The sequence below is a fragment of the Zalophus californianus genome, chromosome 6 (genome assembly GCF_009762305.2).
Source record: "Zalophus californianus isolate mZalCal1 chromosome 6, mZalCal1.pri.v2, whole genome shotgun sequence".
Taxonomy (NCBI): domain Eukaryota; kingdom Metazoa; phylum Chordata; class Mammalia; order Carnivora; family Otariidae; genus Zalophus; species Zalophus californianus.
In genome coordinates this window covers 5,428,578-5,446,498 of record NC_045600.1, presented here as the reverse complement: position 1 = coordinate 5,446,498, position 17,921 = coordinate 5,428,578, and the positions used below count along the sequence as shown (strand labels likewise).

The window sequence follows — 17,921 nt, the reverse complement described above, 5'->3', positions numbered from 1 at the left end:
CAGCTTCAGAGTCGCTTCACCCTGACCGTGGCTTCTAGGCCCAGGGGGGCTCGGCACCGGCGGACAGATGCGCCACACTTCACAGCCCGTGGATCGCTGAGCGTCGGCACGCAGCACCCCACAGCCACTGGCCATCGGGGTCCCCACAGAATGAACTGTGCGGCCGGCCAAGTGGAGGACGGGGGAGCCAAGCCCCACCGGGGCACCCCAGGCTTCTCAGGGCCCCTCAGCATGCAGCACTGGGAGCCTAACTCAGCCACAAGCTCCCGGAGGAATATTTGGATGATCCGCCTGGTCAGCCTCAGCAGCTGCATCCCTGGAGGTGTGAGGGCCGCAAAAGGGAAGCAACAGAGCACTTGGCCAGCAGCCAGCCGTGGCCCCAGCCTCTGCTGCCCGCACCAAGGCCCTGCGAGCCTTTGCAGGGGCACCCCGGGGTCATCCTTGCTGACCGGGGCCGTGCAGAGACAGCGGTGCTGGGATCCCGGGGCGGGGGGGCCAGGCCACATGCCCACCTGGCAGAGTGACCTCAGGCCGGCCCGGCAGCTCCTCCCTCGTGCCCTGGGGATGGCCAGGGTCCCTGCCTTGCTCGTGGGGCTTGTCCCAGCTGGCTGCCCAGAGCGTTCAAGCAAAGCCGACGGCTCTGGTCACCATCGTCTGCAGCTCATGCGGAAAAAGTGTTTGGCGGGCAGCGATTTTGCACAATCATCACAATGGAACATTTCATCACCCCAAAAAGAAACCCCATACCCATTAGCAATCCCCACTCCCCCTCTTCCCAGCCCTCGACAGCCACTAACGTGCTGTCTCCACGGACCTGTGTATTCTGGACACGTCACACAGGGAGCCATCCTGGCGAGCCATCCACATCCCAGAGAGCTGGCCCCCCACACCGCCACGCCTCCGTTTCCCATGCGGGGCAGCCCCAGAGCCCAGGACCACCCGGGAGGACCCCACACTTAAGCTGCCCCCCGAGCCTCGGTTACAAAGCCTGGGTAGTGTGAATGCACTGCCCCAAGCCCCCGTCGGATATCCTCCCCCGCCCACCGTGGCCAAATTCACAGACGCGCGGCAGCCGGGCCGGGGCAGCCTCTCGCGTGGCCTCCAGACACTGGCCTTCACGGCCACGTCACTCTGGTGGGCCTCCACCTCTAACCAGCACGCTGGGCCTGCACAGGGCTCCTAAGGCCAGGAGCCCAGCCCCCTTCCTGGCAGCAGCGGGCTGGGGGGGGGGGCGGTGCGGAGAGGGAGGAAGGCCACTCCGGCAGAGCCCAGGCTCTGACCCGTCACCCTCGCCTGACCCAGAAGCTGCTCAGGCAGGAGACAAGGGTCCCAGTCCCCGCTCAGCCACAGACCGTCCCCTGGCCCGGGCGGGTCACGAGACGGGCGGAGCCTCACCCCTGCACTGGAATGTGGACCAAGGATTCTGGAGGCTCAAGGTCCACGGGTGAGCAGTGCGGCTCTAGGGGAGGGGCACTTACGTTCTGCAGGGAGTCCTGGTAGGAGGGCGGGAGGCTCGCCAGCTGGGACTCCGAGTGGTACGGGGAGAAGCCTTTCCGCAGAGTCCGGAACTCTCCAGAGCCTGCCTGCTGTGGGGCAAGGGGGAAGGTTAGAGGTGAGCGGCTGTGCTGGGGGGCGGAGGGCCGTGCTGTCAGGACACGGCAGGCTGCTCCCGCCTGTCCCCCACCCTCGGCAGGGGGCTGCACCCTCCCTCCCCTCTCCCTGCTCCGCGGGTCCTCAGTCCATCACGTGCTGGTGCCATGTGGCCGGGGGCCTTCATTTTGCCCCCCGCCCCACCCAGTGCTTGCTTTATCAACGTTTCTTGAACAGGATAAAGGAGTAAATGAGTATGTGGCACTCCCTCCTTCCTCTGCTCCAGCAGCCTGCACGCGGGGTCTCCGCTCCTGGCCTGGGGAACACTCACTCCAGCCCCTGGGGTCCTCCCGCCTCCCATGGGTGAACCTGTCCCTGTGCGCTGCTCAGGCTGCCCTCAGCCTCTGCCATCAGACAGGAGCTCCCAAATGTGGGCCCTGCGTCTCTGCCCTCTATGTCGACAGGAACCAGTGCCTGCTTAAGAAGGAGGGAGGGGGAGGTGCAGAAGGGAGGGAGGAAGACAGGAAGGGATGGACATATATTTGGCCTTAGGTAATTCCCCTCAGGACAAAGCAAATGCCCCCAGAACCTGGGGGCTGGGGGCTGGGCTCCGCAGAGGGAGGGGACCCAGGGGTCACGCTTAATCCAACACTGGCCCTCTGAGAAGGAGCTGTGGCCTTTTGGGCCCTCCGCATCACTCAGAGCCCAGGGGGTGTTTCTGGCCCAGACATCCTTTTCTACTTCAAAGGAACTGAGGGCACACTGTTGGGCAGACAAAACACAGCAGAATGTCCCCTAAGTCCCCAAACAAAGCCTGGAGGGCAGGGGCGGGGTGAGCAAGACGGCACAGCGACCAGACCTGGGGGTCCCTCCCCCTGCGCACCAGCCCCCTCCATGCTGGTCCGGAGGAACCCACACGCAGCTGCTCCCCTCCTGCCAACTGCTGGACCCAGACCCCACTTCTCACAAGCCTCTAGCCTCACCAACTCCCTGCGTTCTGCTCTCCCATCCCCATCAGACCCAGGTCCAACCCCCTCGGTCTCAGGGGCCGGCTCAGGGGACACACACAGCAGCACTCTGGAAGTGGCTGGGGGACTGGAGTAAAAACACAATGAAGGCAGGTGCCCAGTGCAGGCTGCCAGGGCAAACATCAGAAAGCAGACCCACGCCATCGCTCGCCTACTTACCAGCCCCCACCCAGGCACCTGGCCAGAGCGGGGGACATTCCCATGGCCTCCGGGAGGAACTGAGTGTAAACAAAGGTCACCAAGACGCACAGCGGTGACAGAAATGAGGATCCCCCCCCGGGGTGGCCCCTGAAGTGTGGCAGGGTATCCCCAGGAACCCTTAAAATGTGACTGCCACACCCCTGATTATGGCCGACTGCTAACCAGAGCCACGTTAGTCCTCCCTGGCCCAGCAGAGGCCCGATCTAGTGGAGCCCCCCTGTCACCAGGCACCAAAAACACAAGAGGCCACAGTGCCAACCCTCACTCCCCACCTTGGGGGGGTACCCCTCCGCCCATCAGGGCACCTGTGCCTCCCTGACTCGCCCACCGTGGGCGGGGGCGTCAACCCAGCTTCACTCCAAGGCAATTATCTTCCTGGCCAGGCGTCTGGACACTTACAAACTCTTCTCGAACGGAGAGTGCATTCTAAACCCAATGACACCGAGCATCTGCAGCCGGTGCCACCAGGCCCTCGCCGGGCCCTCCAACCCCATTCTGCGGGAGCATCCCCCACCAGCCTTGCCAGGCTGGCGAAAGGGACCAGGGGTAAGGCTCAGCCCAGCTCACACACACTGACATTTGACCACACGGCCAAGGATCTGAGCCACTGCCCTGCCCTCTCCGGCCGGCCCCTGGGACCAGGACACCTGGACGCTGCCCTGTCCTTGCCCCCACCGTCTAGATCCTCCTCTGAGCTAAGTCTCACCTCCTCCACAGCTCTTCTGGCCCGGGACCAAATGGGTTCAGAAGCAACCCATGTGTTGTTACTGAAAACACAGGTTTATGTTGCTTCCTCCCTCCCTCCCCCCCATCCCCCCGCCAGATAATTTCCTTGTGTGTACAAGGGGGCAGGGGGCGGGTTTAAATGAGTGCGTGCAATTCCCACCCCTGCCTTCAGCGATCATCTATAAATATTTGCACGTCCACAGAACTTTATTAGCGAAGCACAAAGCTGGCGGGAAAAACGTACAATCTCTCATTAGGGGCGATGTGACTAATGATGCATCAAAATGAGGGACCATAATTGCACTTAAAACCAAATTAAAAATTCTGGGATTCGCCTGTTGATGACCTGGAAGAATGAAATCCCTAGGTTTTATCACGGAGGAGAAGTGGAGCTGAAGGGGCCTTCTGGGGTGGCTGGGCCTGCACCTGCAGGGAGTGCAATCCCAAACGTGGGTCCCTTAGGACACAGGGAGAAAGGATCTGCCACGCAGAGTGGGCGGGACTCCCACAATCCCTAAAAGTAAAAGAAACGTTGGGTACAGACAAAGACGTGCCCCTTCCGACCGGGAGGGCGAGCCCCAGGAGTCGGCAGGGCCCCCAAGTCCACTAAGGACCCCGTCCAGGGCTGTCACTGCACCGACACCCGGCTCGAAGCCGGCGTGCACTCAGGTGACCCAAGGCTCTCCGGGCCCCCGCGGTCCTGCGGCGAGCTCGCCTGCCATCGCGTGGCAGGGGACCCCTGGGGAGCACCGTCAGAGGGGTGCTGGAGCAGAAAAGGGCCACAGCAGGACAGGGAGGGAGGACCCCGCCCACCTCCCCCACCTGCCGCTTGGGGCTCCTTGTCTGGGCGGCAGCTGTGGGCGGGCTCACTCCGGGCAGCTAGTCACACCCCTCCCTCTTGCTCCCAAAGGGCTTGGGTCCCCGCGGGACCGTGTCATGCAGAAGCACCTCCTGAGCGCACCCGACAGGGAGGCAGGGTCTGACAGGTGACGCGGGGACTGTTGTGGGGACTCTGGGGTGAGCGGTGACGTAGGGGTGTCGAGACCACTCGGACCACCGGACTCAGGCAGGGAGAGCTGGGTGAGAAGGGCCGCGGGAGGCCGTGGGCTCCTGGCTCCGCTGCTGTTGTCATGTGGCGAAGCTGTACACGACTGCACGCTCGGAGAGGGCAGAGCCAGGGCCCCCTGGTGGTGGTCAGCTCCCAGGAAGGGATGGGAGGGGACCCACAGCAGACACAGCAGCACACAGCACTCGAGGCAGCCCCCACCCCAAACACCACTGCACACGCGTCCCGCCAGGCGGCTCTACCTGAAGCCAGCTTCTCGGGCGGCCGTAGGGACGGGCCAACTGGAAGGGAAGAGGAGCAGTGTCACCCAGCAAACGCCAGCCACAACCCCCACCCCAACCCCTTCCCTGGATACCCGGGACCTCGGCGGGGCCGGGGTGGGAACCTCCAGAGAGCCCCCATGTTTTTAGAAACCACCCCCCGTCTACAAGGACTGACCGGGCCGGCCCCCCGGTTCGCTCACAGCCCTCCCGGGGCTCACACGGGGACCTGCAACCCCGACAGGCCGGCCCGCTGCACTGGCCCAGAGGCGCCCCAAGGTCCCGGTGCGCCAGCTGGCAGAGGAAGGGAAGGGGCGCTGCGGGGCCGCTCACAAGGGCACCCTGCCACTGCCTACCAACCAGACCGGCTTTCTCTCGTTGCCACTTTAGTTTTCAGAGAACTCATTTGCAGGCCATTACGAAGAACGCGGCTGCTGCATGGCTGGGGCCCAGAGGTTTCTTCCTAATTAGTGCTCAGAGTAGGCCGCGGACGTACCACGTGTGGCTGGGGCACGGCTCACAGGACTTCTCCTCAGGGGAGATGGCACCGCATCCCCACGCCGCACGTGATTTCCGGCCCTAAATCCCAGGTTCCAAACGTGGGGGTGTGCGTACTGCCCGGGACCGGTGGCCTGCAGCTGACGGGACAGCACACGGCCCAGGTCTCATCCGCCACAGTGACCGTCGACCCTCACGGGTCCCCTCGGCAACCCAGTACTGGTTCCAATAAGGTGAGCAAGAGACAGGCCACAGGACCCCGCAGGAGGAGGTGAGGGGGGTTAGTGGGGGCACAGACTCCCCAGATCCAAATCCCACCCGGGCTGGGTGAGTCTGAGCAACTCCTCAACTTTCCAGGCTCTGTTGCTTACACATAAATTGGGGTCAAGAAGGGCACCCACCTGCTGGACGGCCCACGACTCTCACCGCCGGCCGGCCCTGGACCCTGGTGCTTTGCGGGATCAGCCCTTTAAACCTGGGGCGGGCACCACTGGTGTCCCATTTGACAGATGAGAAAACTGAGGCACGGAGCAGTTAAGCCCCTGGCCCAACGCCGCCCCACTGGTAAGGCGGCACTCGGGCGATCTGAACCAGGCCCTGTGGCTCTGGAGTCCTGGGCTTGGCATTGACGGCCACCCAGCATGTGGCTCACAGTGGACAGTGATTAAGCCTCGGGCACAGAGGGGACAGAGGTGGAATTCCTAGTCTCTTTCTGCCCACGTTGCTAGCCAGACCATGTGCTCAGATGCTGGAAAGAAGAGGTTTCCTCCCTGGCCGAGGGAGAGCCTGGACCGGCTCTAAGGTTCTGCTAACGAAGTAATTAAAGCCCTCCAGAGACGCAGAGACCACCCACTCACAACAGAGGGAGCAGGATGTGACCCCCAACCCTAGACACCAGCCAGGCCGAGCGGGGACGGCTCAGAGCCAGACAACCGGCAACATGTCACAGAAGACACCACCGCAAAAATCCTGGAGGCCAGCTTCTCTGGAGGGCTTGGGCAAGGGAACCAGCCACTCGGGATGACACATCCTCCTCAGGCACTCAGACAACAGGACGGAGGTCCAGCACGGGCTGAGATGGTGGCAGACTGCTCCCCTGTCCCCCAGCCTGTATGGCTCAAAACACAGACGAGGGCCACGGAGGAACCGTTCATTCAGAGACGGGCCAGGCCTCGAACATCCCAGGTCCCCGAGACCAGGGAAGGGAGAGACAGGCAGGCCCCCGCACTGGGCACCCCCCAGGTTACAGTCAGCATGGCACACGCTGCACTGGGCCATCACCATCACCCCCATCTTCCACGTCAGGAAACCGAGGCACCAGGACAGAAGGCATTTTGCCTAAAGCCATAGTGCAGGCAAGTGCTGGCGCATGGGTCGTTGGAACTCAGGTTCCTCCAGGGCCCAAGCCCACTTCCTTATACAAGTAGGCCCACCACACCCCTGCTGCAGGATGGACTGTGCCCCCCCCAGGTTCATTTGTTGACCCCATGGCCCCCGGAACCATGAGAAAATACACTTCCGTCGCTGAAGCCACCCAGTGTATGCTTTGTTACAGCAACCCTTGGTGTCAATCTTGGGGTCACTTGCAACCCGAGTGTTCGAGCGACCCTGCGCGGCGTGGCACAGGGGTGAGAAGGAGGGGGGCGGGCCTGCACGGCCACCTCCACTCCCCTCCACGCGGCCCACCTGCCCCACGGGAGATCCGCTCAAGCACTTGTTGCTCTTTTGAAAAGCTGGCTCCTGGGCGAACACGGAGGCTTCATTTCTCAGCCCAGCAGGGGAGGGGACCGCGGACACCAAAGGAGCCAGGCCCCAGCGTCAATGCCAGCCGCCCCCACCCCAGCCCGGCCGGGCACAGAATCCCCAGGAAAAATAATAACGTGTGTGGGGGGGCTCGAAGTGAATCATCACGGAGGAAGCAGCTGTGTTGACGAAATTTTAAAGCCAACGTGAGAAAGAAAATACGAACTGCAATATAATAATTTACTTCTGTGAACACGCTGGCACATTTTTAATTAAAGCTATTCTGGAGTTAAACAGAGGCCATGAGGGGAGGGGCGGGGGCAGTGGGAAATGGGGGCCGCAGAGGCTCGCCGCCCTCCCGCCCAAACCCCGCAGCCACGTGCCCTGAAGGTGGTTCAAAGACACATCCTACTCTCTCCCGCTTCTCGCCAAAAGGCAGGTGCTCTCCACCCTCTGTAGAGCTGGAGGTTTCTGTGCAATCTGATTTCAGTGGCAAGACTTAAGTGCCAGAATCATCAAGTCCGACAAGCCAGGCCCATGAGGTCCAGGCCAGAATCCCACCCCTGGCAGGACTCTCTCTCTCTCCAGGATTCCCAAACGTGGTCATCCATCCCTTGATTACCTCCAAAGATGGCACGCTCACTACCTTAGTGAAGCAGAACTTCCTTATTCTGGGCAAGAGCCAGCCTCCCCTCCCGGCCTTGGACCCTGGGTAGGGGGCAGCCAGGGGCTCCCCAAGATGTATCCACCCAGTCCAGCTGTGCTAAGCGCTGGAGAGGCAGATGTGACCACAGAGAGCCAGCAACCCAACCCGAGTACCTGACAGTCCAACAGACGTGGGGGCCGAGCTCCTCAAGGGAGGATCATGACAACTAGCAGCTCACAGGGCTGAGAGCTCAGACTAAGTGCCGAGCCCCCCTGGGGGTGGATGGGGAGGCTCTTGGTAGGAGGCCATGCCTTCCTCCTGAGGAAGAAGAGAAAGTAAACCCTTTCTTCCCTGGACTCCCCTAGAATGAGGCCAGGACTGTCATCATGGGCCTGCGGCAGCCCCCTATGCACACGAGTCCGGCTAGCTGGGACAAGGAGATGCTCAGGCCTGGGCCTGGTCAACCCTGTACCCCTAAAGCCATCAATTACACACGAAGTGTGTGAGTGCCCATTTTCCAGGCGAGCAAACAGAGTGGTGCCATCTGAGCTGCCCCAGGAATCCAGAAGCAAGTGAGGTGTGAGTTGCCACCAGGCAGCCGAGAGCAGGCCAGGGGGCCCCTCTCTGTCTCTCTCTCTCTCATCTCTCCTGCTTGGCTCACACCAGTGGCGCCCCGCTCCGCAGCCAGCACCACCGACCCACCCTCAAGGCCTAGCTCTGGTGACAGCAGGTGGCAGGGACAGCAGGAGCCCCATCCAGGACCCTGGAGACATCCCGCCAACGCCGACAGCTCCTGGGCGCTCTTGCGGACCGTAGGTTGGGGGCCAACTCTTTCGCTGCAGCAAGGGGACAAGGCACACAGTGCACTGCGGGGGGCCAAGGCCCTAGCACCACAGGGCTGCCCCCTTCCTGGGATGCTGGGTGTGGACCTAACACCTGCTCACTGGGAGACCCTGGGCAGAGTCCCGCTGAGGAAGAGACCAGGGAAGGGTCCCGGGTGCCCCACCCCCCAGGACCCACACGAGCCCACACAGCTACCCTCACAGCAGCTTGGCTTCGCGAGGCTTCGGGGAGAAAGAAAAGTTCTACCAGAGAAATAAGACGCTTGGAGCCCTTTGTACCGGACGCTCAGCTCCCAGTACTTGCCCGCTACTGGCCATAAGCCAGAAAAAAGCTTCTTGTCCCTAAATCCCAGTCTAACCGCCTGCAGCCAGCAAGCCTGGATCCCGGCAACGGCCTGCATCCCTCCGTCTAATGGACATCTTTGCCCAGCAGGCCCGGCCCAGGCATGGAGGCCAGAACCCTACTGCTGCTGCCCCCGGGCCATGGCTCCAGGTCTGACCCCTGGGAGCAGGTCTGAGCAGGCTTTGGGGCGGGGGGGGCGGGTGGGCAGATAGCTGCCATGCCCTGACGCCCAGACACAGGGCCCCTGACAACCTCCCCCTCTGTACGTGTGGGCATGGGGCCAGTGGGCACAGCTAGGGGGGCCTCCCTTGTGACACCAGGGGTGCCCCCAGGGAGGAAGAAAGAGAAGGGCCACCCCTCCATGGTGTGCACATTTCCCCCAAGTCCACGGCCAGGTCCACCACTGGGAATTGGGGTCTATTTTCCCAATGGGACAATGTGACCGGGGACAGCAGGGGCCACGGGGCTGGGGCCATGCCCGTCTTTGTGGAAAAGGGGCCACAAGCAACGTCCAGTTGGACCACAGAACAACATGGCAAACAGCATCCTGAATTCGGGGCTTTGGGCGCTCACCCTGCTTCTCCAAGGGAACCATGAAACAAAGAACAGTCAGACGGGGACAGACTCACGAGGCCACTGACCCAAGGCTTCAGGTCCAGATCGTGGTCCTGGCCTTCATTCTGCTGTCCAGTGGCTGCAGCAAGCAGGACAGGCACCTGCTCCAAAGCAAAGGCCCCAAGCCTTAATGCTGGCCCCCACCACCCCCACTCCTCCTGGCATCACTTCGGCCTCAGCTCCTGCAGCCCAGCCCACACACCCTCATCAGCCCACGCCAGGCCCACATGGAATGTAAGGTGCCCCAGCCCCCAGCCAGATGAGACCCCAGCCCCTCCCTGCCTCCCCCCAGCCCCGAGGAGCCAAAGGAGCCAGCATGCCTCGTGGCCAAGCCCTTCTGCCACACAGGACCTGAAACCATCTAAAGTTACCAAACCAGCCTTGCAATTCGATGCCTGGCTCCACACCTGAACATGGGTGCGGTGGCCTTGGGGGTGTGGAGGAGTCGGGGGTGAACCGTGTACTCGGCCCACATAGGAACTGCCCACACAGCCCACGCAGGGGCGAGGCGCAGCGGGGGGGGGGGGGGCCTGGACTCCGTGCCTGGGCCCTGAGCCTCCCAGCAGCCGCCCAGGGGCAGAGAGCGTGCCGCGGGCTTCCGAGCAGGACAGTGGCGCCAAGCCTGCTGGTCGCCTAGCAACGGGGCCAGGCAGCTGAGCCCTCCCTGGGGTTGGTTCCCAGAGAAACGCTCTGGGCATTCCGGCTGCCACTTGGCTGGGGGGGGGTGGCGGCACGGGAGATCAAGCCCAGGATAGGTACGAGGGAGAGAGGCTGGAGGGGTTGGCCAAGCCAGCAGGCCCCCAGGACCCCGTGCAGGGCTGACCACAGCCTCCCATCCCCACCCCACCCGCAGCAGAGAAGGCCCTCGTCCTGACAGTCACGACCCCTCTGTGCTCCAGCCGCACTCAGCAGGAGCAGAGCCGCCTGTCCCCCCCTGCTCTGGCTGTCACCCTGCCCGGCCGCTCCCCTGCACGGCCCTCATCCTCCAGCCTCTAACCCGCCATCCCTCTGCTGGGGACGTGCTGGGGATGAGACAGAGCCTCATCTGTCTGTGGGCACCGGCCAGGCCCAGGAGGGGGGAGGGTGCGCCCCAGACGGGGGAGGATCAGCGTGGCAGGAGCGGGGAGGCCTCCGTGTGGGTGAGAGTGGGGGTGCGCCAGCCCCCGCCCCGGCCTCGATCTGCCTGCCTGAGGGCCAAAGCAACCCCTTCTTCAGCAACTGTGCATTCCACACCATGGACTGGCCCGAGGAGCTCACAGACCACCAGGGGACGCCCCAAAGGCCATGGAGTGAGGATTAGGTCCATGACCCCAAAGTTCCAGGGGCTGCCTCGGATGGCAGTGGGGCAGGTGGGCGGCTATGGGTGTGAGGGGGGAAGGGAGCCCCAGGTAAGCTGGGACACAGGTGGGCGGGGGTTCAGGGGGGCAGGGGCAGGGCTCACGCCGGCCCCCAGAGTGCAGTAGGCACTGCCCCCCCACGGTCTCCCCCCAGCTAGCCTACCTGCGTGAGGGCCTTGTCACCCTCCAGCAGCCTCACCTTGGTCTCCAGCTGCCTGATGCAGGTGGACGAGGGATCTGTAACGACACAAGTGGGGAGCACGTTAATCATGGCTGACTCGGTTTCCAGGGAGAGACCCCCACCCTGACCGAAGCCTCTGGGCCGGGGTTTCCAGAACCTGCAGAAAGGAGAGGGGTTCCCTTACCACCTGTCCTGTGCCTATTCCCTCAGCCTCTGTCATACTTCGCATCCAAAAAGTGCTCCCAAACATCCCCCCCCCCCCGACAGGACCCTCACAGCCAGGGGGCAGCACACAGCAGGGAATGGGGTCCAGGGAGCCGCTCCCCAGCACAACAGGGAAACTGAGTCTCCTGAGCATACCAAGTCAGCATCCAGGGTTCCTCTGCTCCCCCCTGCCTAACACACAGGAACTTCTAAAACAATTCACAGCTGGTGAGGTGGGGGGAGGGGGTACATAATGCAGGTGAGACACCCTCATTCTGGAAGGACTCTACTGACGAGAGCAGCCGGGAGCTGGGTACTGGGCCAAGCCAGTAACACACTCCCCAGCCATGCAGCCCCAGTTTCGGAATGCAGCAGGGTTTCTGAAATCCACCCCCCCCCTCACCACACTGACCTGTTTTACAATCACATCAGAAAGGCAGGCAAAATTCCACCACCCGGACTCCCAGAGCCCTGGTCCTGCCTCCCCAGCAGGCTAGAGATCAGCTGGGCCAGCAGAGGGGAAAAGCAAGGACTAAGTCACTGCAGGCCAGGCTGGGATGAGGGAGACTACCGAGGTGGGAGCCAAGGGCAACAGAGCAGAGGGGCCAGGAGACGATGTGGACCACAGGGCAGGGAAGGCAAGGGGACCAAACCATCTTGGCAGGTGCAGTCGTGCAGGTGGGCAGTCAGGTCCCAACTGGATGCACGGGGCACCTCCCTGCGTGGTCTGCAGCCACCCAGTAAGGGACAGGCTAGCGCCTCTCGTCCACATGAGCACCTCGCCAGAGTTCACATGGCCCAGACACCGGCCTACATGCCATCCACTGGGCCAGTCACTGCTCCCCCTACTGCACCCACCTGCCCCCGACAGGACAGAGTCTCCACTGGTTACACCACCAGCCTTTTAGTTCAGAAGTCACCACACCTCCGACCAAAGCCACCTCTCGAAACTGCAGCCTTGGGAGACGGACCCCACAGGACTTTTAACACACCGGGGCGGGCTAAAGGGGATTGGGTGCTGTCAGAGAACAAGCTGGACCATCATGGACCGGTGGGAAGATGAAGATCTGCCCACCCCAGCACACAGCTGGCATAGCCCATGAGCCCGGCCCCCTGCGGACACGGATGCGGTGCCCCTCCCCCACTGGTGCTCAGCGGGAGGCCCCCTCCCCAGAATGCCCTGCCCTCCCTCCCCTGGGGCTCGGCCTGGGCCTGCCCATTGGCAAGGCCATTCTCTGAGGCTACCCCAGCTTTCACACACAGGTGCCCCTCTGCCCCCTGAGCTGCCCGCCGTGGGGTGCTTTGTTCTCCAAGCACAGGGGAAGGACCCTCAGAGCTCCGCCCACCCAGCCCTGGACCAGGCCCAGGAGCATCAGCCCAGCCCGTGGCGGGAATGGGGGGCGGCCAGGCCCACCCACTAGCTGTTGGGGAATTACACAACCAGCTCCTCCTGCCCGAGACAGCAGCAGTCAGCTCTCAGGAATGCCGGCCTTCTGGAGAGGGAGAAGGGCCACTCCCCGCCAGGCCTGCCGCCCTCAGCCTTGGGGATGGCACGTAACTACCAGGCAGCTGGGGGGGGGGCTCCTGCTGCTCCCCACGCCACCTCACCGAGCCCCCAGCTCTGCAGAGCTCCCTTTGACAGCCAGGAAATCAAGGTTCTGAGACGTGAAGGGGCTTGTTCGCGGCACAACTCAGGGCAGCAGCGACGGGGGGGCTGGACCCCAGGAGGGTGACCCCAAGGGCCTCCCCACTGGGACCCCGCGTGCGTGCCCGGCGCTGGGCAGATCCCACCTGCCCAGGCAGGGGACCCTGGCCAGCCCGGTGGCCGCAGCTGTACAGAGGCCTTCCTCACACCCTTCTTCAGCCGGTGGTCACTAGAGCCCATGCCCTGTGCCTGCCCCCTGCCCTCCTGCCTCAGTTCATTCTCAACCAGCCGGGACTGACAGACACTCCCCACATCCCTTCCCACATCACTCCCATGCCAACAGGACTGATGGCTCAGGGTGTGCCAGGCCCCTCTGGGCATTGGGACGGAGCTGGGGTGCAGCCTGGGTTCCCCACCTCTCTGGGGCCTCATGCTGTCAGCAGGAAGGGTTCCCCGGAACACCGACTGGGAAACAGTGGGCAAAACCTACAAAGATCCTTCCAGCTCTCTCATCCTCACACGTTAAGACGAGGAGACCCAAATAACTAGCGGACCCCTGCGTGGTCTGACCCTGGGTGGGGTCAGTGGAGGGCGGGGGAGACCCGCCACCCACCTGGGGAGGGTCCAGTAGGCAACCTCCCCACTTTCCAGATGAGGAGGCCGAGAGGACCAGTGTCCCCCACCTGCTGGTGGGTGAGCTGGGCCCTGCCAGACCCTCTCCCCACCATCCCGCTCCCCCTGCGGGTCAGTGCTCAGGACCCCAAGTGCCTGGTTGCTCTGAGCAGAGCTGACAGCACCATGCGGTTGAAAGAAGCTGGCACGGGTCCCAGAAAGAAGACATGGCTCCTGTGCAAGCCTCTCTCTCCGGGACGCTCGACTGCCCAGTCCTCGGCTCCACGACAAGCCGCCCCCACCGCCACTCACCGCAGCCCCCACCGTGGGCCCGCGCTGCCAGGCACAGCCCCGAACTCAGGAGAGGACCTGTCACCTATGCACAGCCAGGCCATCAGCTCACTCACTGTCAGAGGAAGGGGGGCCCCTGCCCCCACACCCAGTGTCCCGGTATGGGGACAGTTCTAGCTCCCTCTGCCAATTTCTCTGGGGTCAACCGGGAGCTCCCGGCGTTTCCTTTCTTGGTCAGACTGCAGTCAGAGTCGTGGAGCAGGATGGAGTCAGCAGATGTGCCCGCCAGCCTCAGCGTCCTCGGCCCCAGCAGGGTCTGCCACACTCCCTAGGAGAACAGAGTGGGGCCAGGGCCAGGGCCAGAGGCAATGCTATGGGCGACAAATGACCCAACAGCAGCCCACCTGCCCACCCACTGCCGTCAGGACCAGACCTCAGGGCCCACGGGCCGGCTGTCCTCCCTCAGAGGCCACGCGTGGACACCGGCCAAGGCGCTGTCCTCGCTTAACCCGCCAGTTTCCGTTTGCCCCAAACTCCAAGCAGCTACAGAGAACAAAGTCCACTTCACACCACCAGGCTTCGGTGGACTTTTCTTTCTAATCTCCAAACAAGAGAGGAGGCCTTGAAATATTTTAAATCACCCGGTACTTCCAATGGAATCTATCCTAAAGAATGAATTCTAATTATAAAGATGGTGTAGCAGCGGCGGCCAGAAATGGAAATAACTATTTGTCCAGGAGAAGCAGAGGGGTATACCCTGTCATTCAAAGGATGTTTAGGAAGGGTTTCTCTTCTCGACAATAAGGAAAAACCTTCACATGCCAGTGGAAAGCACCGGACACAAAATGAGAAGTAGAACTGCTCTCAACGTTTAAAAATATCTGTGTTGAAGTGAATTCCAGAAGGAGGCACGTGGAAATGTTGATGGTGGCGCTGTTCACATGAGAGAACAAGGGAGTTTTTATTCATTCACACCCCTTCTTGCTAATTTTCAAATAATCTACTTCCAAAATAGGGAAAAAAAATCTTTCGTTTATTTAAAAAAAAAAAAAAAAAAGGAGAAAGGATTAAATTATTGCACTGGCACAGTGCCGAGCCACCCACTGACACCACGGAAGCAGAAGGGTGGCCCATCAGAGTTCTCCCAGCTCTGGTGCGGGGGCCTTTCCCGAGGCCTGGGGCCAGCCTGAGTCTGCCCATTCCAGTGGATCTGAAGAGGATTTGAGGCTGCCCCCCGCATGTCCTAGAGAAGCCTCCTCTTCTTCTGCTACATTCAACTCCCCAGACCAGGCTCTGCGCCCGCCAGGAGCCCAGGAGCCAGACATCATGTCGCCCGTGGGTCAGAGCAGGTGTCCTGCGGCAGGGCAGGGTGGCTGCAAGATGGGCCTTCTCGGGCAGGGGTGGGAGGCCCCGGAGGGCTTGGCTCCCTGGGAGGATGATCCTTCCCAGCAGCCTTGGGCAACTCGTGATCCCGCTGGGCGCCTCTGAGCCCCAGCCTCTCGGAGATGAGCGTGTAATTAAATTAATCCCAGGGTTTGCAGTGGTGAGGAACGGGGCCCCAAGGGAGGTATGCGTCATTTCCCGGCTTGGCTGCTTGCAGGGAAAATGAAGGAGGTGACTACAGAAGGGACCCCAGGATGGGCTGGCCAATGTGTCCCCTCAGACCTTCCCCAGCACCCCCCCCCCGGACCTATCCTGGAGGATTCACAATCCAGTTTCCATCTGGGGGGGAGGGGGTGGCGGCAAGGGGTCAGGGCCTGCAACATTCTTGCTTCCGAGAGCCAGAACGTCAGCCCTAGCTTCGGCCTCCTTGAGGATCCTGTGTTCCCCAGGGATGGGGGAGGGTTCTCCAGCCCGCGGATGGAGAGACTCAACGGAGCCCGCGGGTCTGCAAGCTCCCCTCACGGGTGCAGACCATCAGTCTACCCTCCCTTCTCAGAGGCTGAGTCTGGGGCTGGGTCACATCTCCCCCAGCCTGACAGCCTCCCCAGGTAGGCAGTGTGGCCTCAGCCTCCCTGTTAGTCCAAGCGGTAAGAACATGGGAGCCACAGGAGGTCACATCCAATCAGCCCTGGAAACCCTCCTCACCAGCTCTGCACTAGGCAAAAGGAGAAGCCTTTTCGCTCAGGAACAGCCTGAAGACCTAACAGGAACGCATCCTGCTGGCGGGTCAGTTCTCTATCCTACAAGCTCCCACCAGCAGCAGGTACTCCGCCTGAAACACAGCACCCACACCCCACACAGAACACCCCGACAAGGGACTGCCAAAGACACAGAAGGCAGAGCATCCCAGGTGCAAAGAGCAAGTGTTGCTCAGAATGTCCCTCAGCAGCAACGGCCGGCCACACCAGGGGCTCGCGTGGCCACACCAGGGGCTCGCGTGTTAGTCGGGGTGAGGCAGGGGACTGAAGGGCAATGCACGGCGTAGGGGGGTGACCCTGGGAAGCCCAGGTAGGGGAGCGGGAGGTGAGGTGGGGAACAGAAGGCGCGGGCGAAAGCAATTTCAGTCTGCTGGGGGACTCCGGGGGTCTCGGAGTTACCCCTACCTGCCCCAGGGCTCACGAGGGGGGCTGCTTGTGGGGGGACAGAGGTGCTAAAGCCCCAGCACTGCCCCGCTGGAGAGTGCACAGGAAGGGCTCCCAGGCAGAGAGGCAGGTACCGGCAGGTGACGCGGGCAGTGGACACAGAAGCAGGAAGTGCCACAGGGATCTGGGCAGAGCTCCAGTCGTTGTCTGTCACCGCTTAGGAGAAAGTACGACCCCCGGGCGCCTGGGTGGCTCAGGTGGTTCAGCGACTGCCTTCGGCTCAGGTCATGATCCCGGAGTCCCGGGATCGGGTCCCGCATCGGGCTCCCTGCTCGGCGGGGAGTCTGCTTCTCCCTCTGACCCTCTCCCCTCTCATGCTCTCTCTCTCTCTCGCATTCTCTCTCTCAAATAAATAAATAAAATCTTTAAAAAAAAAAAAAAAGAAAGTACGACCCCCTCCTCCCAGAGGAAGAAGTGGGGGCTGGAAGGCAGGGGTTGCATGATGACGCACAGTGACACATTGGGCCTGACCCACCGGCTGCGTCCCCTTCCAAGCCTCCAGCCTCCTCCCGCTGAGCGGGGCTGCCCACAAGGTCTTGGGGACGGGCAGCTTTGTGGCAGGTCATTAGCAGGAGACCCAGCAGCACCCCGCCTAGGGCCTCCTCTGTGGGGGTGGCTGACATTTCCACACTGCCACTCCAGTGATTCAATTCTCTCCTCCTTCCACTTCATTAAGAGGGGTCGGCGCCAGGGCCGGTGGCTCCATCGGGGCAGAAGGGCCTCATCAAACAGAAGCTCCCTCATCATTCCAGGCTTCCATCTCTGCTCCCAGCGGATGGACGTGGCTCCTGAGGGCATCTGCTTCCCCATAAGCTGGTTTCACCGCTTCTCTCTCCAGAGGCGTTGCCTTCCCTCTGGCTCAGTGGCTCAGTGCAGCCCTGGGCTCTAGAAAGCAGCAAAGACCACACTTCTTGCGGGACCCGGTCCTGCTAGCCCATGCTCAGTCCCCAAGTGGCTTCTGTCCCCCCACCCTGCCCACAAGCCAGGCTCAGCAGGTCTTGGAGCCGCCCGCTCAGCTGCCCTCACCCCTGACACAGGGCACTTTGGGGTGTCCCTCGACAAGGCCCCAGACACCGATCCAGTAGAAGCTGGAAATGGTCCGTCTCCTTAAAGGACTTGGAGCATGTTCTAACCCCAGGCCCACCTACACCCTGGACCCTGGGCCTCTGCTGGGCATCCTGTGCTGGATAGAAGCCCCTGGAATGCTGAAGGCTCCTGACATAGGTGAGGAGGCACGAGAAGCTTCTTCCGACCCCAGTGCAGTGCACTCACTCTGCCCCTCCCGGGGACTCCGCCAGGAGGGTGGCAGAAAGCCTGGCCTATAGAGGAGGGGAAGGATGCTCGCAGAGTGAATGGGTCCGCCCAAGCTCACAGAGCCAGGCACCAGCAGGACCAGCAGCCACACCTGCTTGTCCAAGGGCATGGCCCCCCTCTGTTAGGGTCCCTCCGCCTAATGAAGGAGCTGCAGGAATAACCGCAGTTGCTGAAGGGGAAAGAGTGAAGAAGTA

General features: G+C 62.2%; 1 protein-coding gene across 8 annotated transcripts in view; it reads right to left on the bottom strand.

Moving 5' to 3' along the window:
* Window positions 1-17,921, bottom strand: part of CCDC85C (coiled-coil domain containing 85C) — a 74,476-nt gene that overhangs the window by 8,352 nt on the left and 48,203 nt on the right. Inside the window, exons 2-4 of one of the 8 annotated variants that reach the window (XM_027572848.2) lie at window positions 11,059-11,132; window positions 9,585-9,659; window positions 1,479-1,586 (exon numbers count right to left, since the gene is read on the bottom strand). In XM_027572848.2, coding sequence (XP_027428649.2) covers window positions 1,479-1,586; window positions 9,585-9,659; window positions 11,059-11,132 — 257 coding nt within the window. Of the gene's footprint in view, window positions 1-1,478; window positions 1,587-4,853; window positions 4,893-9,584; window positions 9,660-11,058; window positions 11,133-17,921 lie in introns of all 8 variants that reach the window. The other 7 variants (XM_027572849.2, XM_027572850.2, XM_027572851.2 and 4 more) reach the window with 7 other exon arrangements.